At 37.5% G+C, this 18,108-nt stretch overlaps 1 protein-coding gene across 1 annotated transcript; it reads right to left on the bottom strand.

Moving 5' to 3' along the window:
- Nucleotides 1–485: 485 nt before the first annotated feature.
- ABHD17B (abhydrolase domain containing 17B) lies at nt 486–12,183 on the bottom strand. The gene is made up of 3 exons (XM_010012927.1): nt 11,706–12,183; nt 2,893–3,072; nt 486–2,001 (listed from the first exon to the last, which is right to left on the bottom strand). The coding sequence occupies exons 1-3, from the start codon at nt 12,170–12,172 to the stop codon at nt 1,782–1,784; spliced, it is 867 nt and encodes a 288-aa protein (XP_010011229.1). The 5' UTR covers nt 12,173–12,183; the 3' UTR covers nt 486–1,781.
- Nucleotides 12,184–18,108: the final 5,925 nt, after the last annotated feature.

The raw sequence follows: 18,108 nt of genomic DNA on the forward strand, positions 1-18,108 counted from the left end.
TTGGATTAGGATGAAAATGTTTAAGTCTAATAATACTGTGCCTGAATACTACTCTGAAGTTCAGAACACACTGAAGCATATGTGATCAAAAGACAAACATGAACCCAGTTGCTTGAGAACGAATTAAAATTTCTTTGTATTCAATTAACAAACCAAAGAGCACACGACAAAAAGTCACTGGCAGTTTCAAATACAGCTAAATTTGAATTCATTCCAGAAGAATGTTTACGAGTAGCTCTGCAGCAGAAAACCTGTATGCTGAACAAAAGAAAATAGTATGAAGAGGCACTGGGGGGTGGGAGGGCGATCACAACAGCAGCTGCTGATAAAGAAATGTGCCAACAATCTGTAACAATGGGTTTCTGCTTTAGTTCTCAGATTTCCTAGACTAAATGGGGAAGCTGCTTATTATTTTGGTATTGCAAGCAACTGCTGCTATTACTTAAAAAAAAAAAAAAAAAAAAAAAAAGAGAGAGAACAGCAAGTGTGTAATACCTTTTACTGTTAACCAACACATCTTACCCAAAGTTTTCACCATACTTGAAGTTACATTTAAGTATACAATAGTTTCAATCACAAAAAACAAGCAGAACAATTAAACTACATAAGGCCTTGAAATCAGAAGCACAGTGTATTGTTGGAATATTACTTTTTTGTTTACAAATAGGCTACATATAATTAAGTTTCTTTTTCATAGCTTTATTCACACAAAATGCATTCAAGGGAAAGGCAACTTACAAAGTTTGTTGTGTGTTTTACTATGAGTTAATAGAAAAATGTCAACATTCACTTCTTGCCCTCCTCCCCCAACAAATTAGTAAAATTTCCATACAATACTCAGAAAACAATAAGCTTTTATACTAAACATCCAAAAGTAAGCCTGATCAGACATCTGCAAATTTGCAAATTGTTTATTACGAAGTTGGACAAGCATCCAGGTTCTTTATAATGAAATATTGCACCTCTACACAAACAGGTTTAAAACTACAAGGTCCACAAAGACTTCTAGGTTCTAAAAGTCTCACCGGTTTCAAAGTACTTAGTGACCTCAGTAGCAGTCATGTGAATGATAGTTGCATTACAACAATGATAACTTGCAGCATTATTTTGGCAAGATTAGGACTGCTGAGAAGATGAGTAGGTAAATTTGTTTAACACGAAAGGTAAGGGACAATACAAGAACAAAATAACTAAAGTATAACTAAGCACAAAAGATTAAAAAAAAATATGAAAAGAGATCTATTTAGACCACCTCCCCTATAACAGGGTATTGGTCATCCCCAGTGACTCTCTATTCTTATTACATACATTAGTATTTGCTTAAATTTCATGGTTATTACATTTTTACAGAACAACTGCTTTAGAAGTCTGGTTTTTAATTTACACCTGTGCAACAGAGTAAGTCACAGTACATTTTGAGATGTTTAAAAAATATTTATAAACTTGGTTTTGATATGCTAAAGCATTTGGCAACACCTTTACAGCATTTGATTTTTATAATTAAAATTTCATACAGTACTCCTTGTGATTTTTTTTGTACATCGAAGATGATAAAGCCTCACACAGTAATATGAACTGCCAAGCTTGACTGCATGATCATGTAATTCCAGTTTATAATACTGGCATTAAAACCTTCATTAATTATGTTGACAAATCACTACCTGTACATTTAATGAAGGCAACCAAGATGATTTGAAAACACAACCTTCAGGTTTTATGTTATATATTAAGGCATGCAGTTCTGCAGTGAAATGAAGAAGCATGTAAATCTACAAAGAAAATTATAAGTTCACCAGTTCCTGTGACACAAACTGTTTTAATCTTTCAAGGTACTGTCCATAGAGTTCCACGTCATTATGGCCCGCTCCTTCTACCCACAGTGGTTCTACAGGTCTCTGGCAACGCTCAAACAATGCTAGGCCATGTGAAAAGTCAATTACTTCATCTTCGGTCCCATGGATTATTAACACAGGAGATGTTATTTTAGAAATTTTGTCAATGCTGTAAGAAAAAGATTACATCTATGAACACAGTGAACTTTATTAGATCTTTTTGAAGGCCCAGACGGTTGACTTCACTTTTAAACTACACATTGTAGTTTTAACAATTCTGAAGTTGTTTAAATCATTAGAAAATTAGATCTTAACACCCTGGAAGTCATTACAGAAGCACATGTAAAGCCACACAGAAAGGAAAAATGCTACTGGAAACTATTAGGATCGAATAACAGAGCAATCCATCTAAAAGTGGTATTCGCTACCATGTTACATTAAAAACAAAAAAAGCCACAGGACTGATGAAAACATTAGTTCAGAGTCTTTCCGTAAAAAAGTGCTTGTCAGAAGTGAAAGAATTTTAGCACTTAAAGTTTGACCATTTATGTGGAAAAAAGTCTTTGAAGTTAGACGCTTAAAAATACAAGTAGTTCTTTGAGACAAGCATACAACTTTGCAATGGCCAATAGTGGCATACTTCTAAAATACATAACAGGAACCTTCTTTAGTTAAGGTCTACATAGCTTTTCAGTCTTTGCTGCTTATAGAAACATGCAAAAGACTGTTCATAGTTACCCAGATTAACAACACACTGGACTAGAACTGCTTGTTACATTTAATGGTATTAGGGGTTACATATAGGAAACTAAACACTTCTTTAACAGATACCCACTGAAATGATTAGAGATGTGAAAAACCTAGATTACAAAGTTCTGTAAACTCCTTCAAATCAAATGTTCTTCATTGTTCTTATTCACTCTGACTTTCCTCCAACTTTTTTTTTTTTTAAACCTCTGAAAGAAATTTCAGAGAATTTGCCATATTGCTCATTTCTTAGTCTAAAGCTTCTATAATAAGGATGCATGCAGAATAAAAAAAAAAAAATCCTAAAACTTACTTTGGGAATGCATCAAAGCAATAGGTCTTCTTCGTATCAGGAAAAGCTACTCGCATTCCTGAAGTCAGCGGAGAATGAAGAATTACAGCAGCACTTTCATACCTAGCAGCAAGATCCACAGATGGTACTGTTCCTATACTCTGGCCATATATAATCACATTTTCAGGGCGGATTCCATACCTAGAAATTTAAAAATGTTAACCAAAGCGTCATATAAATTGAAACAGACAAAACTGCAACTACACAATAAGGTAAAATAAGCATTTCTTAAGATTACCATTTCCTGAAGATGATAAACTATGAAACAGGAGGTGGTAGAAGAACAAGGAAGTATATTCGAGCAGATTCCTGACTTAAAGAGACAATTGGGCCATACAGAGAAGTAGCCAGGCCAGTGGGCCTCTCCAGTGCTTTAGAACTTCACCCCTGAACAAATGAAAAATCCAGAAAAGCTGGTAAAACACTTAGACAAGGTATGCTGGCAATACCAGAGCAGGACAAATAACCACAACATGATGGGGTTTGGCCTACATCTACAGAGCCCTGCTCAACACTATCCAGTACCCTCAAGGGGAAAAGAAGAGATCTGATGGCAAAGCGACAGACAATTGGGCTACTCCATCCCCAGTAATAAGCACAGCAGCCACTCCAAACCCAGTAGCAGGCACTGCAGCTGAACCAAGGGACCGATCTGTGCCAATATCAGTTGCCCCTATAATCAAGAGGAGATGCAGGCGAAAAGCAACTTGTGTAGTAAAGGAAGATGAAGAAGGCTCAATGCCAGAACTAGAGAGGGCAACAACTGAACAAGAGGAATTAGTACAAGAAACAGAGGAAGACAAAGAGGTAACTTCTCAATCTGTGTCCTTGACTGAACTGTGGAATATAAGAAAAGATTTCAGCCATCTTCCAGGTGAGCACATCATCACCTGGAGGCTCTGATGCTGGGACAATGGGGCCAACAGTCACAAACTAGAGGGTAAGGAAGCCAAGTGCCTGGGATCACCTGCTAGAGAAGGCGGAATTGACATAGCAATTGCAAAAGAGAAACGAATCCTCAACCTCTGGAGGTGGCTCTTGTCAGCTGTGAAGGAAAGGTATCCCTATAATGTTATATGTTGCCAAGGCAAGTGGACCACTTTATTACATATGCCATGTGGATTGCTTTTCATGATGGAGATCATTAAATATTGTTCAGTATCTTACAAATATGGCTAACTAACTGTGTGCTGTGTAGGTCACCAAACACTAAAAGTCAGTGAAGTCTAAAAGCCTCAAAATCAGGAGCATTAGGAAAAAAAACATGTTTCATATGTAACAAGACATTCAAATTACCAACCAACAAAACCCAAAAATTCACAAGTATTTTTCAGTAAGCCAAAAAACATATCCTGCATGTTACATCAGCATGTAACAAACAATTAAAAAAAGAATAAATCTAGGAAGGTTTCAAGAAAAACCAATCACATTTAAGTATTACTAAAATATAAGTATCATTAGCAGAACTCACTTAGCACCTCAATAAGGTTTCTAAATTTGAGCTAAATCCACTGTTCACAGCTAACATTGTCTACTTTAATATTTATTTAAATTGTGTTCTGCTAGAGTGAAATGTAGAAGCTGTAAAAGTATTAGCAAGGAAACAGAAAGATTCTATGAATGGATCAGGACTACTTAATTACTATTGCTGTTTTCTAGAAAGAGTTTCTAGGCTCATAATCAAGAGATGCAAAACACTAAGACTCAGTGATCAGCCTGGAACAACAGGCAAGACCTCTACGTCGCAACAGTTCTCAGAAAATAAAACAACATTCTGATTTACGAAGATTTTCCTCAAAACTCCAACACACAAAAATACAATAAATTGAGACTTTGAAACTGAAACAAATGTAGGGTCTTCACTATTTCTGTAACTCTTCTGAAACACCCAAGAACAGCCTAGCATCTATCCTTTTACAATTAATCTCCCAACTGAAAATAATTCAAATCACATTTGTCCACTCTGAAAGTACAGTATGTCTTTCTATCCCTTTTATACAATCTGAACAAAACTCGTATTAGTACCTGAGACTTTGCATCATTAGTATAACATGGAATTTGCCCGGCACATTATAACATAATTCTCAAAAGACCTTGCAAATTATCACCCTCACGCTTCCCTGGGTATTGAGTTTTACAAGATGCAGGCCATTGCACAGGAATTTAAAGCAAAACTTAAAAGTATATTTTGGAGCATGTATTCTCCTATCTTCCCCTCTTCACCCCACCCCCTCTGTTTTTGGATCCAAATCCTTTAGCCTAAACTGAACTACAAAAAGTAATCCAAGAAAAATATTTACTATATTTGGATTAAAGTAACCTTTTCTCCAGCACAGCCAAACAGATTGTCTTCACAGCACGCACTAGAAATGGTTTTGCAGTCTGGAAACTAAAATACTGAGGCAAATCACTAGAAGTGGTGATTCAAAGCAGACTTTTGCATATTGTCACTTTGGACAACAAAAACAAAAAACCCAACACAAACCAACCTAAAAATCACAACCAGCCAAAATCAACACCAAAACCACCAATCCAAACAATAGCAACCCCCCCCCAAGAAGTCTGGAAACCAGAGAACAGCATCTGCTGTCTCCAATCTTCCTTATTCTCTTGAACTGGCATCTGAAAAGTTAGGGGGAAAAAAAAAAAAACAAAAACCGAAGAGTCTCTCAGTTCCTCTCTCCCAAAATTATCACTTTCTAATCTAAAACAGAAAAATTCTTAACAGGTAACTGTTGGCAAGTTCCCTAGTCACAAAAATTGTCTGCTCCTCCCTTTTGACAGCCCTGTAAACTCCACGTAAACTCCAAGAAGTTTGGTAGAAGTTTTTTAGTGGACTATGCATCTGGTCTCCCCAATAAGGAAGAGTCAGATCAAGAGAAAAAACCCTTTTCTTTTAGTGCCTTAGAATTACAGGCCATCCTGAGGAAGGGGAACATGACAGTTACAGAGCCATATGCTGTTAGTAGCTGCTCTAATAACAAAAGCTCAAAGATGTGCTATAAAAACTGCTGACATCTTCGAAAGCTCCTTACATTGACCGTAGAGGTAAAATAAACACTATTGTCTACTAACGTTACCTTAGATAACTTGTGTCAGAAGAGACAGAAGTTCAGTTTATTTTTTGTAATAGTGGTGATTTGTATGTTGTGGGTTGGTTGGGTTTTTTTGGGGAGGGGTGGGCTGTTGGTTTGATTTTTTTTGTTTTGTTTGGGTGTGGGGTTTTTTTTTTGTTTTTTTCTTTAGAGTATAATCACCAGAAAGAACCTTGGTACAAAGATCTTAAAAGCAGCTGTGCACAGATGTACCTTCTCAGAGAAGGCACTCTTCCTCAGGGACAAACTATTCTGGACTGAATCTGGCATAAAACTCAGATAGGTATTTTCTGCAGCTTTAAAGGCTGCAACATTTTTCTCTTCCTCACAGCAACTGAGGCTTCAATTCTTTTTGCCAAGACCTGATTCATCCTTTATGTTCATGCACCCACAGGCTACCTGCCTGGAAAACACATGGAATTTGAAGAGCAGTTTTTGAATATAACTAGATGTACCTCTATTGACATAAACTTGCTAACCTCCACACAGAATGTCTGAACACTCAAACTTCTGCCCTGTCATCATACTAAAGGAACAGGTTAGTATCCCCAGGAAGCTAAGCGACTGCCAAACAGAAGGGAAGCACTTTCCTATTTGCATCCTCAGCCACATGTTGACATTGGGCTTCACCAGCTCTTTTAGGAAACCAAATTAATCTCTTTCAGGAGTATGGGAGCAACTACTTTTCTGCTCCTTTCTGCTGGCTGTGTTAAGGGCCAAGCAAGCAATGACATGCTACTAGTGGGTGAAAGGAATGAGCAAGCCAATATATCATTGTAACTGTGTATCAGAGCACTCCCTATAATCAGGGCCCAAGAGAACACAGGGTGGCTAATGAAGGCAGTATCCTCTTCTGTGAGCCTACATATGCTGATCAGATGAAGATGGTCTCTTGTAAAAGAGGCAGTCCCAAACACTCTTACCTGATCATTGCTTCTTCTGCAGGAAAAGGAGAACTGATAAAACAGCAATGAAATAATTTTCTCCCTTGTGACAGGCTTCACAATGTTCTGTAGCAGAAACTCTTTCACCATTTCCTTTATATTTCTGTCTCTGTAACAAGACCTTTTCTGCACTTTAATTATCTTAGTGGCTGTCCACCCTTCTCAACCTCTCCCTCCTTTTTTGTTTTCACAGAATCATTGGCTTGGAAAATGATCTAGTCCAATCAGGTTGCTCAAAGCCCCATCCGACCTCACCTTGAACGCTTTAATTAGATATTCATCACACATCACTTACACTGGATATTCACCATATTACATACTTTCATTGGATATACATCACATTATCAGTTTGCAATATGCAAACTTCAAAATGAATGTCTGTCTGTAACAAGTGGTTTTTTGTTTTGGTCTTTTTTAAACTTAAGTTACCTTTAACAACCAAATGCCAGCTGAAATCACCATACTATACTTGCAGGCTCTTAAGAGGACCTGCCATTTTGCCCTTGATATATTTAAGGGGGACAGAAAGCAATTAAACTTTTTACTTCTGAACTAGTGCTGTTAATCTAGAAGACCTGTTCACTTTACAACAATAAAGTGTCTGTAAAATCAACCTCAGAAGGGGACATACTCAATAATATCTCTCAGGTTCATGCTAATGAAGAGTTGCTATAGATGCCCTAGAGAGGCTACTGTTTGTGAAGCTACTGCAACACACATTTAGCCAACTGACAGCCATGCTTGAGGCTCTTGGAACAAGGGGGAACATCCTAATGGAATTTTCAATGCACATTTCAGGACCTTTTGTCATCATGCACATAACACATGAAACTGCATCTGCAAATTGCAGATCATGAAGGGCATGAACATTCTCCACACCTTTAACTATCAAGATTCCAGGCCATAATAAGATTTGGGAGCATACAGCTCTTCCTCAACTCAGATGCAGATTCCCCTTTTTACATATATAAGACAAAACAATGTTAGAAGAAACAGGAACTGTGTCTTATGAGAAGCAAGCCCATTGACCACTTGGGTAGTAATAAAGAAACTGCACCTCCTCTGCCTCTCTCATGATGGTTTGCCCTTTTCTGAACCTTACCATGCTGCTAGTACATTCGTTTTATTAGCAAGACTTCACTATGAATTGAATTACTTTTCTCTATCAAAAGCTCGATTTCTCTCCAATTATTCAAAGTTAAGGTACCTTATCTTCCAGCAAAAAAACCCACCCTACTTTTGAATGAAAAAAAAAAAAACAAACCCCAAAAAAACCAAAACCCACCCACAACACAATTTGTGAATTCTCTAAACACTTCCTGCTAACATCCAGATAGACTTTTCTTTTATTATTCCAATACTTGACTTCAAATTATGGACATCCTGTCCACTTTGACACAGCAGTCTGATGATGAGATTTACCTTTCAATTTTTTAATTATTATACTATTCATGCTAAGCAACAATGAAAAGATTGTTTGGCTTCTTAAAGGTAAATCTGATCATGAGGCAACTCCAACAAGTCTTCAAGTTTCTGAAGGAGTGCCACTTGCTCTGCATTTGCCTGGGGCTGGTTAAACTTTTCCACCCTTCCTAGGGTGTCATCAAAGGCCTTCAGAGACCAAGACAGCAGGAAATAGGCGTACCCCAAAATGACTCCTGGCATTTCAACACTTTGTACCTATGACGGTCAGAAAAAGAATGTCCTCACTTGCAGCTTTTATATAGTCCGATGCACATGAATATGCAATGATGTACAACTTTCCCAAACATGATGGCAGTGAATCACCTTGCCTTCTTGCAGCCATCATCCTCATGGATAGCTACTGCTTCCTATTAAAATATTCAAAGCAGGTGAAGAATGGGGATCCAATTCAGAATCTGCATCTGCTGTTTACCTCTTCTGATCTGCTGCCAAGTTAGCTTTCCATATTCACTTATATGAATTATAATCTTCACATACACTTACAACAAAGTGGTGTTAGACAAATCTCACTATCACCCTCTACACTAGTATTCCATACTATCTCACCCTAGGTGACTAGTGTCCACTGGACAGTTGTACCAACTTACAGATGACCATCTGGACTGTCCTTCAAGATACAAAATTTAACACACCAACATGTCTCCACCAAAAGCAGCTGTGTTGACTATACAATGAAGTCCACATCAGCATTTAGTTACCCAGAAACACCTTGTAATGCTGGGGTCTATAATCCTATTTTTTAGGACAGGGAATGCAGGGAGCTGTGGGTGGCGGTGATCAACCTCCATCCCACAAAGGTAATTTCTCCATTCTGTTCTTCATCCCATCACGGTCTGTGAGGCACACTTTAAAAGTCTAGGATCCCTTTCTCTTTTCATCCCATCAACATGGATTTCAAAGGAGTTACAGATATACTTACATCTGTCCTGCAAACAATCTGCTGAATAAATTCATTTTTGCAGAACACTTCCATTATAAAACAGTAAAGATGGTGCCAGTGTAACACTGACAGAACAAGCTATGATAGAAAAGTAAATCAATGCTGCAGCAAATGCTCGAAGGATCCATTCTGGTCCAGGTATTCAGCAAGTATTTAAACACAACTAAGCACTGTCTCGGGGCTCAAGAGAATACCACAGACTGGTAACCTGAGTCTGTGAGCCAGTATATCCAGAGCCATGTAGCAGGGAGAACTTCAGCACATTCAGCATTCAGATGCAAGGACAAGACCAGGTCTGCCAATTAGGAAGTTGCTGAAAGTGCCACAGTAGAAACTAGTAACAGTAGAAACTAGTAACACCAACCACTTTTTAAGCAAGGGAAGAAAACATCAGTTCATGTTTGCAAAATCCACAAATTGGACAGACCAATCCAAGCTCTATACACTCTACAGAATTAAGAATTTCTGAAGGAGGCTTTGACACAAAAAAATGAAGACAGCAAGTGAGATTGAGATGGGGTCACTCATGAATGAAGCGGGAAAAGCAGATAGATATAGTCGTCCCCCTCCCAGACAATGTCTGTTCAGCAAAGGGCATGTTCAGATGGAATATTATAATGAACAATCTTATTTGATTAGTGAAGGTACACTATGTACTGTTCAAGAACAGAGGCAAGAATTCAAGTTGTAATCACATTTCCTTTTAAGTTTTCTACCAGAAATTTGTCAAGGGGAGGAAGAGACAGTAATTACAAGTTAGTTCATAAAAAGAGCCTGTAAACTGACAAACAAATGATTAAGTCTCACCACCTAGTTCTCTTCAATTTTCTGGTACATTTAAGCAATTCAGAACATCTTTCGCATTGTTCAAAATGGTATTATGGTTTTGGCCACCATTAGTGGGTATTTCACCAAGTGGCTATCTTCTAGATCACCTATCAACTATAAACCATGGTCACCCATGCACCTGCTGCAGCTCTTGGCTTACAGAATGGATCTAGTTATATCTCAACTTCCCACTGTATTTAAAACAAATGCCTAAACCTAATCTAACAACACAGTACATATTTTTTGAATATATGGGGCTGAATACCTGTCCCCTGTGGTTGTATGAGGTTTATGATAATAAGTATTCCTCCTAGTTTAATATATGAATAAAATACGCTTCTTTAAAAAGAGGTATCACACCTTTGTCATAACGCAAAAAGATTTTAATGTCATCATGCATGCCCTTACACTACATCACATCACTGATATTATTAAACAGGATGCTGAAGTTACAACGATCAAACCATAACATGCTGCTCTACATAAATTTAGATTTTCACAGCTTTTTTATGCTAAATACACAATATGATGGGAGCATTTTTGGAGAACATCTATTCTTATGATCACATAGTATTTTAAAGAACAATCTTTGTAGTTTGTAACACAAGAAGAATATTGCTCTAAATGGAACAAATCATGCTGAAAAATGCTCTCAAATTTAAGTATTGGGCATTCAGTGGTGCCTGTGATTCTTTCCATTAAGAGAGAATGCCTCCAGAGTGTCACATATTACTATTTTATCTCCTTAAAACCATAGGCTTAGAATGCAGAAACTGATGAAACAATATCCTTCCAATTTTCATTTTTTTCTTTGTCCAGATTTAACCCATTTGAGGTAACACCACCAATTAAAATTCCCGGATTCTATTCCCACCATAATGTATTTACACAGATCAGTTATAACCTCTCCCACACATAATATTTTGCTAAGATAAAAACTTTTATATTTTTAAATATAGAAACCTATGTTTAGAAATGCTGTAGCTGCTAGTCTGAATTCTGAAACAAAGGTGGCTGGAACACCATACAGAAATCCAAAGTTTCACCAAGTTCTTTTGTAACAGCTTTTCCACTGGCACTCTCTACAAAAAACAGTAGGTGATGGAATTGTCTGAAAAAACAACTTGCATTTTCTCTCACGCATGACACACCAGTGGCTCAGTTACTGGGGAATTTTTTATTACAGATTTTTCCCCATCTTCTGATATTTCCAGCTGAGAAGATCAAATTACAACAACAAGGATTATCTTCTAATCATCCAAGACTGAAGCATACCTTAATAAATTTCACTCAATTTCAATTTTTCTAGTATTCCAATACTATAGACTAATCCTTCTCAGTACTAACAACGCCTTCAGGATAAGGCACCACCAATCAGCTTTAACCCTAAAATACAGCATTTCTGTTTAAATTACCTATGCAGATTAAATACAACCATTTGAAGAGCACGCTGTAAAAGAAAAATGGCAACTAATGTCTTACCTTGTCCTAAGAGCCACCCAAGCAGCATCAATGTCAGCATACAGATTCTTCTCTGTTGGCTTCCCAGAACTTGCTCCATATCCAGAATAATCGTATGAGAATATGTTGCAATTAATTCGTGAACCCAGTCCTATGTAAAAGCTGCTCATCTGACCCAGGTCAACAGCATTCCCATGTGAGAAGAGCAAAGTATACTTGGCGTTAGGTGAGCAACGCACAAACATACAGGCAATCCTGTTACCTTTACTTGTTCTCGTCATGAAGCACTCAATTGCATCTTTTTCTCTAGAAGAATATTGCCAGTCTGCTCGCTCTGAGAGATGTAAAGTCCAGCGACTACCACTCTCATCACACATCAGTGTGTATGTGGGATCAGGAGGTAAGAATGCCAGTTTGGAGGCAATTTTCCCTGGGCATGGTGGACAACAGAAGAGGCAACACAGTTCACTAAATGAAAGATTATTCATCTTCTAGGCTGAAACAGGAAAAGAATGGTATCAGTTTCTAGTTACAATCCTATACATATATAAAAAAAAAAAAAAAAGGAAAACCCATGGAAAATGTAAACATAACCTCTCTAGAAAATAATAAATAATTTTAGGGGAAATATTTAACAAAACATAGATTTAAATATTTTAAATTTATACACAATAGCTTATTTTAATATCATCAGCTACTTTAGAATGAGCATATTGTTAAAGAAGGGTAACAACTCTAAAGCCCTGTCAGATATTAAAACTAAAATACAATTAACCCAGGAAAGAACAAGCTTGAGTTTCAGACTTTCTCTGGAGGAAATGAAGTCCCTAATCTGAAAGCCATTAAGAGAAAAGTTCTTCCCTTAACAAATACATATGTTATAAAGAACAATTAAAATAAGTTGGAGTGTTTGCAGCTTACTAAGGTTATGCAGCAAAAAATCACTACAGCATTTCCTAAATACAGAGCATACGTATTGCAATCATGAGTTTAGGAGCTCCTGTAAACAGCATCAGAAGTATGAAAGGTGCATGAAAGTCAAACAAGATGCTTCTACTGGCTTAGCAAACACCAGAGACCCTCCGTACACCAAAATCCATCTGTAACCTCTTCCTTGCTTTGCATACTGGCTGACAAAAATGTTCCCAAACCCTTCAAAGAAATTATTAGCTAAGGTTTCCCATACTGCACTTAGGAATTCAGATTACATGAATGACATAACCATTTTTATTCCATGCTTTAACAATACCATCCCAAACCAAATGCTCTATTATAGATGTCAAATCAATATAACCTATACTACCAATTCAAAGCATTGATTAACAGCGTGAGAGGAGAAGAAACATAAATATACATTAACCTAAAGCAAGCTAGGTATACAAGATACACTTGCCCTAAGAAGCAGACATTGTATGCTCCTCTTAATTTACAGCAGGGAGAAGGGGGGAGGGAGGGAGGGAGGAAGGAAATTCTTTGTTGAGACAATACTTCTTCTCAGAAGTAGGAAGAGTGATAAAATCTGCCAAGAGCCATGTTGGAAACCAGAACACCTAAAATAGGTATTTACGCTACTTTCCTAGCGTTAAGGCATCTGACATTTCCTCTCAAATTTAACTTTTCCAACTCAAATCTATCTACAGGTCTCAGGCTCAGTTCCTGTCAGGTCACTGCAAACAGAAACACAGTTTGATGTATCAGCTTTGACTGCTAGGTCCAAATTTACAAATGGGAACTAAATAAGCTGATTTCTGATGTCCACAGTCCCATGTTTTCCATGAGTACTTCAGCAATCCAGTAACAAAATCTTACTGCTAAGTAATAATACTTGGTGGTACTTAGATCATATTTCAAAGTTTGTACAGTTTTCATGCCTGTATAAATTTTTACTTAGAAAAGCTTCAAGGACACTGCTGTAAGAACTGCTGAATATAGATTACAGATCAACTCTCCACATTTTGGATGTGTGAATGGTGTCTTCCCTTTGGTAGAGTATGAATGCATACTGCATACGATGCTACACAGAGTATACTTGTAGAGTAATAAACAGGTACAGCAAGACAGTCTGATAAATAGCATAAGCATTCTTGGAATACTGCTCCTCTTTGTAAGGCACAAACCCTCATTTTTTTGCAAAGGCTGCTACAGCCAAGCGCTTTCACCCCAAGCCTCCAGTTTTCTTCAAAACGGAGGGAAATCACAGACTCTTAGATATGGGTGACCAACACTACCAATTTAGAGGAGATGGCAGGAAGGGTGTACTGATCACCTCTTATAAAAAGACAGATTATCTCTTAAATGAAGATCTAAATGACCATATTTCTGCCAGCTAAAGAAACAAAAACCTCATGTATTTATGTAATCATCACAAGTAGTCATTCAAATTTGGAATAGGTCATCTGTTCCCTTTCAGGCAAGATTCAAGTTTAATTTTAACCTGCAAGTCAGGACAAGAAGTGGAAAAGGTCTAGGGATTGACAAAAGGCTTGGTCTATCTTACGCACAGGAAAGACTCAATTTTTTTTTTTTTTTTTCTTTATTTCTCTTACTGCTGTGGGCACCAGAGGAGACAGTTCTTGCACCTCTACTAAGAAAGTTCATGTTCACAGCCCATAAAAACTGCTTTGATGCCTCACAGGCTTTTTCTGCAAGACCTATTATTCAACCACACTTCTATTTCCATCAAAAACTATTAAACCCATTTGTTCCAAGGAAGTTTCCCACCTTTTCAGAAAAGCTGAAGGTGAAAGCTAGATACTACAATTTATTCTAGGGGAACAGGGGGAATATTATTTTATGTGAACAATTTAGAGAAATACATACCTCCAAAAGTGAGGTATAAATAGCCTGTTCTGCCCAGGAACAGCAGATTGCACTCTATTCCAGCATACAACAATAGCTACAGAATTTCTTACTTGCTCCCCAATCCACTTTTCAGAAAGAACTAAAACAGGAGTTTGCATTATTTATAAAACAACCCAGCAACACTATAAATATTATCTCACTCAGAAATTATTTACTATTTGTCAGTCATTTCAGAAGACTGGAAACTGGCCTGTGGAATTCACACTCCGCAGTACTGCAGTAACCACAGTTAATCAGCTGAGGTGGTACTGTGCCCCCAAGGTAGCTTAAATGTGCTAATAACGGGCTGTTGCCACATGTGGCAAATTACTTACGCCGAAGACCATGGCTAAAGTATTATTTCTCCCGTATACCAGACTGTAACGCAGACTTCATATAATGGCCATTTAATCCTGTGGAAACTGTCTACTGAAACTACAGATCTTGACTGTGGAGTTGCTCTCCATCTACATCACAGCTAGCAACATCTCTTTTCTTTAAAACAAATACTTGCTATTTCTTTGCTCAGAAGACTCAAGAAAAACAGCAGATCTCTAGTATCGCTAACTGAACACAAAACACCTATTGAACTTCCTCAGGAGAATACCTTCAACTAAACGCAAACAATGTTTCCATTATACTGGAACTGGTTTGTCATTCATTGTATTCACATGAGTGTGTTCCTAACCTCCGGAACTATAATGGAACCAGGATATGAGAGTCCCCAGGGTGTATAGAGTAATTCCGATATCACTGTTTAGAAGTTCAACCGAATCAGCACTTCAGCATAATAGTTATCCACCAGATGTCATAATTTCACTTCAACTAAACAGGCACAATCTTTCCTCAAAAAGAATACTGTTCAGATACTTCAATGAGGGATTAAAATTAATGTCACCTCCGATAGTGTTTTTTAATGTTCTTAATGTTAGGAAAAAAACCCAAAACAAACCAAACACACCATGATTTCCTAATGATTCAACCATCCAGAAATTATTCCAGTAAAAATTAAAAGTCAAAAAGCCCCCTTCATTTAGTATCACCCAACCTTGCTAAAAGCTTTGGAGACCAACAGTCTTAAGCAACCGATTATTTTATTAAGTCTAAAACATAACTTACGGAAAGTCAGCAAGGTATCACAAGTGAATTGCATTAAAAATAATTCTAACAACAAATGGGCTTGATGTATGTTCTAGTTGGACTCCTACCGAAACCTGGCAAAAACAATACTGACCACAAATTACCTTAATCATACAGTTCCACAAGTATAAATGAGTAACTTTAATGGGACCCATTTGCCTAAACTATCTTGTGAATACTTAAGTTATAGTCTTAACACCTTCTGAGCATGTATGATGTAAATCTCTGTGCTCATTACAGGAGCATCACAGAGATCAGCACATCTCAACAACGTAACTATTTCACCTTCTATGTGTCATTTCAGCAGTAATAAAGAAGCCAGCGCTGCTTTGCAGACACAGTTCCTAATGCTGGTAAAATTACTAACAAAAACCCCAAAACACCAAATACTCCCTTCTCCCACCTCCAAAAAAAAAAAAAAAATAAAAAAGAGAAATATATATATCCTTTAATTTATATGGAAAATGTAGTATAATTTTAAGTGGGAAAATTCTCTGGAAGAAACTGTGGAAAACTGAAACTTCTACTATTGCACCAAGAAAGGCTAAAAAATAAACCAGATGCCAAGTGATATCACCCATCCCCTCCGAGATAGCTCTTAAAAGGAAGGCTGGATTATTTCATCAAATTTATCTCTAACTCTCTTGCGAATAAAAAAGTAACACTGAAAATGGAAAATGCAAAACCATCCACAGGCAGTAATTTCAATCCATTTTTCAGCAGTTAACCTTTTCAATAAGGCTGACAAAAGAGGGGGGAAGTCCACCTAATTTGAATGAATGCCTCAAATATTTATCTTGTGATTGTGATTTCTAGGATAACACAAATGTAGCTCTTTCATGTAAGCAACTATTCCTGCCTTCCTCCCTCTGCAAATCATAACATGAAAGTGGCTCCTATAATTCACATCTTTGAGTACTTCACTATGTATTAGCCTCAAAAGCCAACCCTTGAAAACTCTTATCTAGAAATCTTGTATTCACATTAAATATAAATTATTCTAATTGTAAACTTAAATTACTTATTAAATTACTTATTTCATAGGAACTATTCACAAGAGCAAAGTCAGACTTGTAAATATAGCTCCTGGTTTGTAAATTTGTGGTGCTCTAACTGTAACAAGCACAGTATTCAAATTGTTGGGGGGGGTTCTTTTTTGTGCTTTTTTCTTTGGTTTTGTCTTGGGTTTTAATCATTATATACTGCTGAATTAGAAACTCTGAAGAAGAAAAGAAACTCACCCTTTCGCTGAACACAAAGCAACAAAAACTTGAGTTCAAACCATTACTAAAGTACCCGTATTTACTTCAATACCTGCATTATACTAAAAATGGAACAGAAGAGTATGAATATCCTCCAACTACGTCAACAGCGAACCAGAATATTTAGTTGGGGGAACAAAGAAAAAAAGCAGTGTCAGATGAAGATTACATAAAAGGATTAAACTAATTATTAAGAAAGAATACACAGTAGTTCTGGAAAAGAACACAAAGGACATCTATTCAATAATGAAAAAGCCATACCAAGAAATACAGCGAAGTAACTTTTTGAGGTAGTTTTCAAAAAGCAAAGCAACCTGCATAAAACCAGAGAAGCCTGATAGGCTCAAATCTTCGTTTTGGTTAGTCTGCTTTTAAACAAATAAACAACTTTACTATGCTTACAAATTCTAGCAATATTACAAAACTTAGCTTGTATATAGAAACCTTGCTGCTGCTGCTTACATAGTATACCCCAAACCTAACGGCAAAGTTGAGAAATGAAAGGGAATACAGCAAACACTAAGAGAAAAATCTAGCCATTCCTTCTCAATTAAAGAACAACCCTCTAAAGAGCCCAGCTAGTCAGATGTGGGATTAAATCAGATTACATAATGTTCTGCATACTCCAAGCAAGACTCTGCACCATGGAATTGCTCTGCTAAAACCATCTGTACGTTGACAGGCGCTGAAGCCTCCTCTTGTATTTCAACCACATCAATCTGGTGCTTCACTGTACCAGTCGGTCAATCACCAAGAAGCAGCTATGCTTTTAAAGCTTGTCTATGTTCATATGCTACTATTTTGGTTTCTCCCGTCGTGTGTTCTTCTAGCTACCTTCTGGCCAAATACTTTAAACTTTTAAAATAGGAATACCCCAGAGCAATTTTAAGGCCAGTGCCACTCCCACCATCAACAGTAGAAGCTGAAGATTAAATCGGGCTCGTGAGAACTAAATGAACTCTTCAGGTGTCTGTGTCTAAGAACCTCGCAGAAGTCGACATCGCTGACAAGGAGGCACTATTTAGACCCGCTAAACGCCAGAATTTAACAAGCGTTTAAGAAGTCAGCGCGCCTGTTTCCCTAACAAAGGCGGCCACAGCAAGACCACGGAGCCGGGAGCCCCGGGTCAGGCCGCTCACCCCAGGCCCTCTGAGCAGGCGACACCCCCCCGCTGGGCGCAC

This window comes from Nestor notabilis, unplaced genomic scaffold, assembly GCF_000696875.1.
Source record: "Nestor notabilis isolate BGI_N333 unplaced genomic scaffold, ASM69687v1 scaffold10284, whole genome shotgun sequence".
In the NCBI taxonomy this organism is placed as follows: domain Eukaryota; kingdom Metazoa; phylum Chordata; class Aves; order Psittaciformes; family Psittacidae; genus Nestor; species Nestor notabilis.

What these genes read in the sequence shown, in the direction of transcription:
- ABHD17B (XM_010012927.1), bottom strand. Translation starts at nt 12,172, where the DNA reads ATGAATAATCTTTCATTTAGTGAACTGTGTTGCCTCTTCTGTTGTCCA. An exon ending in TGGGTGGCTCTTAGGACAAG is followed by an intron (nt 3,073 to 11,705) that starts GTAAGACATTAG and finishes TTAAATTTCTAG; the next exon opens with GTATGGAATCCGCCCTGAAA. An exon ending in TGCTTTGATGCATTCCCAAA is followed by an intron (nt 2,002 to 2,892) that starts GTAAGTTTTAGG and finishes TTTTTCTTACAG; the next exon opens with CATTGACAAAATTTCTAAAA.